This window comes from Thalassophryne amazonica, chromosome 17 (genome assembly GCF_902500255.1).
Source record: "Thalassophryne amazonica chromosome 17, fThaAma1.1, whole genome shotgun sequence".
NCBI classification, from domain to species: domain Eukaryota; kingdom Metazoa; phylum Chordata; class Actinopteri; order Batrachoidiformes; family Batrachoididae; genus Thalassophryne; species Thalassophryne amazonica.
In genome coordinates this window covers 19,039,505-19,051,872 of record NC_047119.1, presented here as the reverse complement: position 1 = coordinate 19,051,872, position 12,368 = coordinate 19,039,505, and the positions used below count along the sequence as shown (strand labels likewise).

Below are 12,368 nucleotides of genomic sequence, written 5' to 3'. Positions count from 1 at the left end.
CACACTCAAACACACACACAAAAAAGAAACCTACCTCTGCATCTGCTTTGTGCTTAAGTCTTTTGGCTTCCTTTATGTAATGCTTCACTGGGTACTGCCTGGGGGGGTGCAAAAAAAAAAGATATTCAACATTAACAAATCTAATAACAGTCTCAATACTGATTCATTAAAATAACATTTGGTATAGAATTAAAACACCTCTCTTAATGATTTATTGTAATTTCACCTCTTTAGTACAACAGAACAGCTTTCAGTTTCCCATTAAGGTAATGCCAATCTTAAATTATTAAAGGGCATTTAATATAGTGATAAAATTGGGGAATAATCCTGTTGTGTCTGATGATTTGCAACCGTAATTCAGCACAAACATCCGTAAATCAATCAGACACAACAGGGTTATTCCCATTCTAATCCAATTCCATCATTTGCACGACTTATTTTTCTGTAAGCAATTTGGTCGGCAAATTGTTGTGAAAGGGTGTGGTCGGCTCGTCAAAGCTTACCGTATCAACAGTGTGTTCATGCCAAACTGGAAATTCTGTGAGCAGACCCACTAGTGCAGCAGATAAGTCAAACAATCATGCAAATGGTGATAAAAGCATCAAATTTGGCAGAAATACTCCTTAGACACTCCTCTTTTGAAAAAAATGATTAGCCACTTGACTTTTCAATCTGTGGTCAGGTAGGGGTCAACTGAAGAATTACAGAGGTCAAAATTAAAAGATGCTCCAATCAAATTGAAAATTATTCCACATTTGCCTGATCATAAGGATTGAGCTAACAGGATTAATAAATAGAACAGTGTTGAATGCTTAGTCTCCAAAGGTCAAACAAGGTCTACGTCTATTGGATTCTATGACATATGTTACCCCGTAACGTGGTAAGTAAGGATGATACATGGTCCAAACTATTCCTTTTTAAAACCGTGTTAACTCAACTAGTAATTTGCATCACTTTTTACCAAAATTGGAGCAACTTTAACACATGACCCCTGTACAAAATGAAACTGACCTTTGTCACCATTCCTGCTGTTTTTATCCTGTAACTCCATAGAATTCAGTCACAGATAGTCCAAACTATACCTTTTTGGAATCTTTATGATCAGGCAAATAATGTGGAATATTTTCAATATGATTGGAGCATCTTTTAATTTTGACCTCTGTGTAATTCTTCAATTGATCCCTACCTGACCGCCGATTGAAAATTCAAGTGGCCAATCGTTTTTTTTCAAAAGAGGAGTGTCTGAGGAGTATTTCTGCCGAATTTGATGCTTTTATCACCATTTGCAGGATTCCCCTCTAAATATTCTCTTATCCGCTGCACTACACAGATTTCTCCATCTCGGCAGCTGCGCTGAGTTAAATCCACACTAAATCCATTAATCAAACCAGTTAAATCCATTAAATCCACGCATTTCAGCGCCATTAGTGATACCTATGCAGAAACGTGGTCAGGGGGCGGAGTTATACATCAAATGTGAAACAGTTTTAATATTTTGCCACTGTCCATGCGATATTTTATGGTCTGAAATCTCACATGATTATCCAATCAGATTTGCGGTAAAAAAAAATGTAATTGGATTAGAATCCACCATATTTTATGATGTATATGTTGCTTTAAAATAATAATAATTTAAAAAAAAAATCTATTTTGTCATGTATGAACATGAATATAGAAGACACAGAAGGTGCATAGATAGCCATATTAAGAGGCTGAATGCACACATCTACCATATGTATATAAACACTGCCAAAAATACATAAAAATATACACTAAAGTGCACATTTTCAGAGTAAGGCAATCAAAATGATTGTTAATTTTAAAACAAGCTTGTGATCTTGTACAAAAGGCAAAACCAGCATAGCACACATTTACATTTGTTAGAATTCTCCATGAATTCTTCACTCCTCCCTCCCGGGAAAGCAAGAAAGTATCTGAAACCTAAAGAAATACCCTGTTGTGTGCACAAATAAGTACACCTTAAGGGCAACTGGATACAACATGGAGCTGAAGGTCTAAGAACATTACCTGTCCTCAATTCTGAGCAAAGGTCTTTTATTCCCGGCATCTCTGGTGGGCTGTGAAGATGATGGGATGGCATCCATGCTCTTTGGGGGCTTCTGCTAGTATTGCAGATTAAACATTTGATTAGTTTTATTGTGCATGGCGATCAGAAAAAATGTTCTTGTCAGCTGAACAGACTTTCTAAATGAATAAAGTGATACTCGATAAAACTGCAAATCTAGATTTTAAATCAGTTAATCATAAAAATTTTATAACAGTCAAAACAGTCATTTCCAAGGAGACTAAAAATACATACATTCAGGGCTTTTTTGACAAGTCAAAACCAGTTCTTCCAGAAAAGTTTAAACACAAAATACCTGGTTGAAAGCCCAGTTAAAGCAACACAACAGCTGGTGTAGATCAGTGTAAACTCATTTCTTTTCCAGTTTAATGAGTTTAGTTTAGTTTGCCTTTTAATTAAAGGCAAAGGGCCTTAAAGATATTTTAACTGCTATTTAGACAAATTATACTCAGTTGATGCCTAAATGCATCATAAATGTTTTATAATCAGTTTATACCTGCAGTAAACAACTCATTCCAGAAAGGGCCGAGAGGGTGCAGGTTTTCTTTGCAACCACCCACTCCAGCAGGTGATTTTACTGATTAATATCACTTTGAGCAGATAGAATCAGTTAATCAGTGAAATCACCTATCCCATCCTCTTGGTGTAGAGCAGTTAAAAACCCAGCCCAAAACAACAGATGTTGAAATGAGAAATGAGCAAATGTGGGGAGCTGCACCAAGTCAAAATTGGGCAGTTTTTCTTGGTTAATGCTGATGAGAGGCTGTGTCGTCCAGAATAAGGCCCAAGCAGAGGGTCACCCCTTTGAGTCTGGTCTGTTTGAGGTTTCTTCCTCAGAGGGAGTTTTTCCTTACCACTGCTGCTCTGGGGGCTAGTAAGGTTAGACCTTACTTGTGTGAAGCGCCTTGAGGCAACTCTGTTGTGATATGGCGCTATATAAATGAAAAAAAATTGAAAATTGAAATAACCAGCTGACTTGTAATCACAGAGTGGACCAGAATAGGGAAGCTATGCTAAAGTAAGCAGCTAATTGTATAATTGGTAAAATTCCTTATATGTAGTGAGGTAAACATGCAAATCTTTACCTCTGTAGGGATCTTTGCCATACTACCAGACACATCTGACATCTTTGCCTGTTTTCATCATAAGAAGTGGGCTACCAAGTGTTTTTAGTTGAACTTGTGAAAAAAAGCAGAACTCCAAAACGTCCAATAACTGGGGTGCCAAGGGCCCTGGGGTTACGGGCTCAATTAAAGCCCAAGGCAAAATGGCCATTTTCAGCATAAAAATGGCCACCATTTCCAAATGAATAAATCTACGCAAATAATTTTGGGATGGGAACAATGTCAATGACCAATACTGTGCCCTTGTTAAATTAAAAGAATAGTTATCGGACAGTTTTTGAGACAATTGGGTCCAAATACCCAAATTGGCTGTTTCTGGCATAAAAGGGCCACCATTTAAAAAACAAATGAATCTACAATTATGATTTTTAGATGGGCACAATGTCAATGACCCATATAACACCCTTGCCAAGTCACAAAAAAGTTAGCTTTTGAGATATTGCAATAAATGGATGACAATGATGCCAATGACTACAATGGATGACATGCCACAACATAGGGCGTCGTGGCGTCAGTACACCCCCCCCCCCCCCCAAAAAAAGGTGTCAGGTTGAAAAATGTGGAACTGCCTTTTTATGTCAGCTGGGCACTACACGATGACAGGACTGTGTGCTAGGCTAGGATTGTATGAATGATTATTCTTAGTAAAAACTGTGAAAGTCTGGTTATTTACCTTTTCAGGTTTTGAGTGGCCAGAGTGCTTTGTGGAACTCTTCTTGTGCTTATGGCCATCTCTGCTTTTTGCAACAACTTTACTGGATTCCCGCATCTCGTCAGAGCAGCGTTTGTGTGGCTTTGATTCTTTAACAGCTTCTTTAAGGGACTGTTGTAGATGTCCATGCTTTTTCTTGACCTTATTTCTTCCCCAGTCCTCTTTTGGATTTCTGGAATTTCTGCACATTACCAGATCAGAAATTACCTGATCTATCCATTTGTAGAATTATAATAAAAGTTATACCCAAAATGACTGAGACGACCTACTGTGGTTGGGTTGAAGCATCAGCTGGTAGGTAATTCTTAGTCAGGTTCTCCAGTCTCTGCTTCTTCCTGGGTAGAGCTTTACAGTCTATCTCAACCTAGAACACACCAACATTAAATACTTAAGACAAAACATCTTTCCTTATAAATATGCATTCTAATTAGAATAACCTAGACCCTCACATTCTTGATAGGTCTGTTCTTTTTGCATGTTTTCACAAGTTTGGTTGTTTGTGCTTCACTGCCACCTCCCTCTTTGTCTACAACAAATGCAGGTTGCTTCACTTTGCTGGATATCTCCTGGTGGAGTCCTGAGATTTGAGGCACTCTTGAGAGCAGACTGAGATTAATCTTCACCAACAGGGATCCAGTAATCCTATGGAGGTCCTTTGGAACTTGGGCTTTGTGTTCAGCCTTCGCTGGCAGGCTGTGGGTTGCAGGCTGCAAGCCTTTGGGTGTCTTGATATCTTTCTGGTTGACAGTCTCTTTCTTGGTGTTGCTACAACTGACCCTTACTGGTGGGGCAGGGGACAACTGGTCTTGCTGAGTGACACATGAACAAGAACTAGGAAATCTGACTCCACAAGATGAACAGTGACCATACAGGACCAGTGAAACTTCACTCCCCGGCTCAGATCCAACCTTCCACCTGTTCCGGGACCTGTGTTTTGTAGTGCTCTTACTGTGTGTTTTACAGTCACTGCTCTCATTGCTTTTTTTGTCACGTCTTGTTTTCGTCTTCACCTTTGGCCCATCTGTGAAACACGAGTCTTTGTCTTGTGGAGCTAAAACATCTTCACACTGAACACTGTGAGCTGCTACACTATGGTCTGAGAATGGGATCTTGGCTGGTTTTGAGGGGTGTGTGTTTTCAGATGTTTTTGTGGTAAGAGTGCAGCTGTTCACATCTTTGCACAGAAACTGTGAACTTTTTCCCTGCCCAGGGATGATCTGAGAATTTTCACTGTGCTGCTGAGGTTCTGAAAGGTCACCACTCATTTGTTTTTGGTGAGAAGAAAGCTGAGGCTTTGATTCTGGGGTGGGGTTGACCAGGTCTGCGGTGGCATGCTGGAAGCTTTGAGAGGACAGTAGCTGCTTGTAACTGGGAATATCAGAGGCATCTGCAGTGGCTTGACTTTCAGTACTAGAGTTCTGTTGACTGAACTTGATCCAGTTGCCCAACTGCCAATCACCACAAACCACTGCAGGATCATCACGCTATTAAAAAAAAGCAAACAAGAAAAGTGTAACAAAGAAATGAATAAGAGTAAATATTAAAAAATCTGAAAATTTATTTGCGTATCTGTGACTTTGCATGGTTTTGTATTCAAAAGGAGAAGCAGTGAAGTACCTTACTATTAGTTGAGTTGCTTACTGGAGGTAGCTGTGGCTCCACAGCAGGACCTTCACTGTCTGACTCTGATCTGGAACTACTCCCTGAACCACCTGAGCTTGCAGAATCTCCCCCACTGGAATGTACTGGTTCAGGCAAACTACAACCAGAAGAGAAATAAAGCACCACAACAGTAGTCCGAGAAAATTAAAAATAAGCAAATGAATAAATAATGATTAAATACAAACTTTACTGGCTTCAGGTTTTCAAATAAGAATTTACAGAGTTTATCACATTAAATCAAATCTTTTGGGGTCTGGACCACTTGCTGGACAAAACGAGTAATTCAAAGATATCACACTGGTATCTGTTAAAATGTGATGGTCTTTTTTCTCATGTTTTGGACCAGATAAAGAATTAAATAATAGTAAAACCAAGGAGCAGACTAACAAAAATACTACAACTAACAACAACAGGTAACTATTAAATTCACAACAAATTGGAGTGAACAGTTTCTAATAATTATACCAAAGGATCTGACAAGTCCAGTATTACTGTATGCAGTTAAAAGAATCATCACATTAAAAAAAAAAAAGCACAGAAACTATCCATATGAAACAGCCCAAGTCCACAAAATGTCAGTGGCTCTTATGTCCACACCTCTCTTGCACTTTTGATTGTTTTTCCCCCCTACATTTCTTAAAGAAGCCAGCCTATACATATACAGTGAGTGTTTTACGAAGCACAGGCAAAGACCAAGTTCTCCCCCATTGCAAACTGGTGTTCTTCATGGCTGCGTTCTGGCTCTTACATTGTTCTTTGCTTGTATGGACTGGGTGTTGGGTAGGTCCTGGAAACCAGTGATGCAGGTGCTTTTTTTGGTGAGGAAAGGTTTACCGACTTTGCTGATGATGCAGTGACCTTTGTGCAATCAGTGAGGAATCAGTATGTCTGCATTAGTAATTGTCCTGGATGAAGACTAAGAACCAAACTTTTAACGACTGCCTGGATTCGACCAACAGAAGTGTATCTGCATGCGGAAAATGTGCTGAAATTACAGATGTTCACTTTATCGCAACAGTGACATTCATGTCTCTGGGTCCTCAGACTTTGAGATTGAAAGGCACCTTCGAAGAGCCTGTGGAGTGAGGAGGTCATGGGATAGAAGTACTTAGCAATCCAGTATCTCTGCAGGAAAACGAAGGTCCACATCTTTAGGGTTCTGTGCCTCCTGTATGATTGGGAGTCTTTAACGCAAGCCCTTGAAGTAAGATGACAAATGGCTATCTTTAGTACCTTGTCATACCGGAAGATCCCTGGGAACTGCTGGAAAGAATTTGGATTAAAAGAGCGGTTACGTAGAGAGACTAAGATGAGGGCTATCACTTGAGGGGATGTAAGCTATGACATTTTGGCCATGTGTCACATTTCTCTATGCATGATCCAGCAAATAGGTTGCCTAGGTAGTTGCTATCCAGGATCCAAGGGAGTTCTGTGGTATTGTGGATGTGGTGAAGCACAGCAGAAGTGCATGGGACAAGACTTCACTTAATGACATATTAATGACTTCCAACATCTCTGCACAATTTCTCCAATTTTACTAGAGTGTACATCCTTCAAAGTTGTCAAGGTCATCTCGGCGGCTTCTCTAACTAATCTACTTGTCACTCATTTTTGAGAACTGCCAGCTCCAGACAGATTTGCATATAGTACCAAACTGTTTGTTTAAATTTTATACTTAAAATTCTAAGTTGCCAATAATTTTGACCAGAACAATACAAAAGATTAGAGACAAGTCACTTACGATGAAAAGCTCTGAAGGCCAATACCAGAGGAATCTGTATAAGAGTTACATTTTTCTGAAGCAAACAGAAGTAGAGAACAAATTAGCATGCTTGTTTAAAGAAGCTCCATTTTCAGATTTATAAACGTCATATAAAAGCCAAAGGGATCATTACTTTCATAGGAACTGAAGAAGAAAAAAAACAAAAAAAAAAAACACCTGATATTTTATCTATTTCAAGATATGTACATATTCTTCACAACCTTATCAAATAAAATGTATAGATGTTCAACAATCAAACATTGTGGTGGAAAATGCAGTTAGCTTTTAGCAGGAACTAAGTCGAATCGGAATTCTCGAGGCTGATTATTCATGATTGAAGCTGTTTCTTTTGGGTGCAGCACTGTAGACTTTTGGTTTATGAGAAGCTATTGTGAGACCAGTTGTGGCCACAGAATGATTTTCTGGTGCCAGAGGTCACAAAGCATATGGATGAATATGAAAGGGAACTGTCAGCAACTAGTAAAGCACAAATCACAATGGTTAATTAAGAACGTAACAGTCAAAACCTACTATCATGTTAAATCACTGAACAAAACAGCTACACTACAGAATACAACCATGTCATGACAATAAGAACGTAACCAAGCAACATCAAACCACTGTGGAGACAAGTTTCCAAGTTTTTATTAGGGGAAAACTACATTCAGAGAAAAGGCAACTAGGAACAATTTGTGTGCAAGTCATGATTTGATCTGGAAAAGGTGTGGATGTTTGAGTGAAAAGGGCATGATGGCTACAGTGCTGGAGTAGGAACTTGACCTAGAACCTCAAAGGAGGCATCCTTGCTGCAAATAAAATCCCTAGAGGTCAGTGGTCATGGTACATGGACACAAATTTTGGGTCCATGTACCATTCATAATAAAACTTCACTTCAACCTTCAAGAGATGTGTCTGTCATTTTGGTAAACCTGTGCTATTTCTTTGAAAGATTATTTGGAGTACAGAGTTGTGGATATTTTTGGCCCTATGACCTTCAAAAGTAGGTCAATATCAGCAGTCACTGAAGTTGGCCTAGAACTTAAATGATGCATGTTTGCCATAAATTTGATGAACCAGTCTAAAATCCTTGATTGGTTACTGACAGTGGAGTCTTCATCACACATATACACTAATTTTAGCTCTGTGAACTTCAACATTTGTTCAAGATCACTCATCATTGAACTTGACCTAGACCTTCAAGGGATGCATCCCTGCTGCAAATTTGGTAACCTTGTCTCAAATGTATTACAAATTATAGGGAGTGCAACATGTCAGAGGGATGCATGGACAGACCCGCAGGATTTCTACGACCCTCCGGAGACAGTTTAGTTCTGAAGTTTATGTTAAAACATCACTCACTTTTTTCTGTAAATGCTGAAGAGAGACACTCTGCTTCCTGTCAATACAAAAGAAAAAGCAAGTTGAAATTTGGGTTTGGATTTTTGCATGTTGCTTTGCACATTTTATCCAAATTTCATTCTTTAAAAATAAAGAAAAATCCCCGTAACATGTGAATATGACTGGATTGCAAGGACTGTCTTCCACTGTTACATTACTTCATGAAGGAAGGCTTTCTTCACATATGGGCTGTGAGCGTAAAACCAACAGCAGATTTAACCCTTCAACCTTTACAATAAGTTTGTACCTTAGGCAATAAAGTGGACTTGGAGGGCTCATCTGCGCTTGGTGTTCGAATGGCTGTCAAGACAGGGGGCCACGAGTGGGTCATTTCCTAGAAAAGGGAAAAATTCCAAGTGTGATGAGACCACATCCTCACATCTGCCAAAAACTTACAATCGTTTTTGCAATAATAGCAGTGTATTTTTTTTTTTTAAGTGAGTGAAGCTCAAAATAGCTTTTATTTCCACTCACGCAAATGCAGTGGGAAAACTGCACATTCCAAATTAAAACATGAAGAAAAATATCATGTAAATATAAAAAAAAAAGCATCAGCATTTTTCTTTCTGTGACCCTTATTACACCCTTACAGTTGGCCCTTATTTAAGGATGAAGGCAACAATTGTTGTACCTGCTGGTTGTAGCATATTTCTCTGAAAATCTGAATAAAATGAGTCATGTCAGACATTGTTCAGAAGAACAGCGTACTTTGATTGAAAAATTGATTGGAGAGTGGAAAATATAAAGAAGTGCAGAAAATGATAGGCCGCTCAGCTAAAATGATCTCAAATGCTTTAAAATGGCAACCAAAACCAGAAAGAAAATGGAAAACTGCCATTCAAATGGATCAAAAAACAACCAGAATGGCAAAGACTCAGCCAATTATCAGCTCCAAGATGATCAAAGAAGGTCTGAAGTTAGAGTACTGTAACAATTAGAAGACACCTATGTGAAGCCAAGCTATTGGCAAGAAGCCCCCACAACGTCAGATTGTTGAAAAACGACATGTTCTGAAGATGTTACAAATTGGCCAAAGAACACACTGACTGACCTAAAGAGAAATGGTACGACATTTTATGAACTGATGAAAGTAAGATTGTTCTATTTGGGACTAGGGGCCGCAGACAGATTGTCAGACGACACCCAAAAACTGAATTCAAACCGCAGTACACTGTGAAGACGGTGAAGCATGGTGGAGCAAGCGTCATGATATGGTGTTGGGCCAATTTATCCAAAACCAAGGATTGTGGTGGTAATACATCAAAATACTTGAAGACATCATGTTGTCTTATGGAGAAGAGGAAATACCCGTTTCAATAAGACCACGACCCGAAACACACTAGCAAGTGAGCAACATCTTGGTTCAAGACCAACAACATTAACATTATGGAGTGGCCAGCCCAATCCAATCCTGGGACCTTAATCCAATAGAAAGCTTGTGGGTTGACATCCAAAATGCTGTTTCTGAGGCAAAACCAGAAATGCAGAGGAATTGTGGAATGTAGTCCAATCATCCTGGGCTGGAATACCTGTTCACAGGTGCCAGAAGTTGGTCAACTCCATGCAACACATGTGAAGCAGTTCTCAAACAGTGGTTATACAACTAAATATTAGCTCAGTGATTTACAGGAAAGCTAAATCTTCAAGTATTTTTCACTTCATACAGTAAATGTTTGAGTTTGTAAAGAAAAATGCAGACACTGCTTTTTTTTTTTTTTGAACAACCTAATATTCCTTTTTCTTCACTTTCTGTAAAGTAATACATTTGATAAATTTTTCTTTCATGTGCATTATATATATATATATATATATATATATATATATACATACACATACACATACACACACACACACACACACACACACACACGTGCCACTATGGTGGACCACAGCTATCAATGTTAGGAATATGGTATTTGTCACAAGAAATTGCTAATTTACAAAAGCATGAATATAGTGTGTGTTGGCCATACTGATATACTAAATTACACTCAGAGGCCAATTGCACAACAGAATTTCAAACTGTACAGTCAAACCTACCCTCAAGATGTCTTCCACACACTGCTGTGCTTCATTTGTCCCAGTCTGTAAAGAGAAGGGAGGGGAGAAATTTAACTGCCTATAAATTAGACATATTTTCCATCCTGCAACATATGCCGGGGAAAAAAAAATAATAATACATATATATATTATATATAATTTGTTAACAACAACAATATATAAATAAATAAATGGTGTGACATACTATATGGGAACTACCACCTGGAAACAGAACGGCAATTTATACAACCCCTGGCAATAATTATGGAATCACCGGCCTCGGAGGATATTCATTCAGTTGTTTAATTTTGTAGAAAAAAAAAAAAAAGCAGATCACAGACATGACACAAAACTAAAGTAATTTCAAATGGCAACTTTCTGGCTTTAAGAAACACTATAAGAAATCAAGGAAAAAAAAATTGTGGCAGTCAGTAACGGTTACTTTTTTAGACCAAGCAGAGGGGAAAAAAAAAAAAATATGGACTCACTCAATTCTGAGGAATAAATTATGGAATCACCCTGTAAATTTTCATCCCCAAAACTAACACCTGCATCAAATCAGATCTGCTCGTTAGTCTGCATCTAAAAAGGAGTGATCACACCTTGGAGAGCTGTTGCACCAAGTGGACTGACATGAATCATGGCTCCAACATGAGAGATGTCAACTGAAACAAAGGAGAGGATTATCAAACTCTTAAAAGAGGGTAAATCATCACGCAATGTTGCAAAAGATGTTGGTTGTTCACAGTCAGCTGTGTCTAAACTCTGGACCAAATACAAACAACATGGAAAGGTTGTTAAAGGCAAACATACTGGTAGACCAAGGAAGACATCAAAGCGTCAAGACAGAAAACGTAAGGCAATATGTCTCAAAAATCGAAAATGCACAACAAAACAAATGAGGAACGAATGGGAGGAAACTGGAGTCAACGTCTGTGACCGAACTGTAAGAAACTGCCTAAAGGAAATGGGATTTACATACAGAAAAGCTAAACGAAAGCCATCATTAACACCTAAACAGAAAAAAAAACAAGGTTACAATGGGCTAAGGAAAAGCAATCGTGGACTGTGGATGAAAGTCATATTCGGTGATGAATCTCGAATCTGCATTGGGCAAGGTGATTATGCTGGAACCTTTGTTTGGTGCTATTCCAATGAGATTTATAAAGATGACTGCCTGAAGAGAACATGTAAATTTCCACAGTCATTGATGATATGGGGCTGCATGTCAGGTAAAGGCACTGGGGAGATGGCTGTCATTACATCATCAATAAATGCACAAGTTTACATTGATATTTTGGACACTTTTCTTATCCCATCAATTGAAAGGATGTTTGGGGATGATGAAATCATTTTTCAAGATGATAATGCATCTTGCCATAGAGCAAAAACTGTGAAAACATTCCTTACAAAAAGACACATAGGGTCAATATCATGGACTGCAAATAGTCCGGATCTTAATCCAATTGAAAATCTTTGGTGGAAGTTGAAGAAAATGGTCCATGACAAGGCTCCAACCTGCAAAGCTGATCTGGCAAAAGCAATCAGAGAAAGTTGGAGCCAGATTGATGGAGTACTGTTTGT

General features: G+C 38.6%; 1 protein-coding gene across 4 annotated transcripts in view; it reads right to left on the bottom strand.

The window, feature by feature from the left end:
• aff1 (AF4/FMR2 family, member 1) overlaps positions 1-12,368 on the bottom strand; it is a 41,837-nt gene that overhangs the window by 5,907 nt on the left and 23,562 nt on the right. For 2 of the 4 annotated variants that reach the window (XM_034191534.1, XM_034191537.1), the window contains exons 4-13: positions 10,785-10,829; positions 8,992-9,078; positions 8,706-8,742; positions 7,326-7,380; positions 5,540-5,681; positions 4,372-5,406; positions 4,192-4,286; positions 3,884-4,103; positions 2,029-2,123; positions 35-98 (exon numbers count right to left, since the gene is read on the bottom strand). In XM_034191534.1, the coding sequence (XP_034047425.1) occupies positions 35-98; positions 2,029-2,123; positions 3,884-4,103; positions 4,192-4,286; positions 4,372-5,406; positions 5,540-5,681; positions 7,326-7,380; positions 8,706-8,742; positions 8,992-9,078; positions 10,785-10,829 (1,875 nt within the window). The remainder of the gene's footprint in view (positions 1-34; positions 99-2,028; positions 2,124-3,883; positions 4,104-4,191; positions 4,287-4,371; positions 5,407-5,539; positions 5,682-7,325; positions 7,381-8,705; positions 8,743-8,991; positions 9,079-10,784; positions 10,830-12,368) is intronic. The other 2 variants (XM_034191535.1, XM_034191536.1) reach the window with 2 other exon arrangements.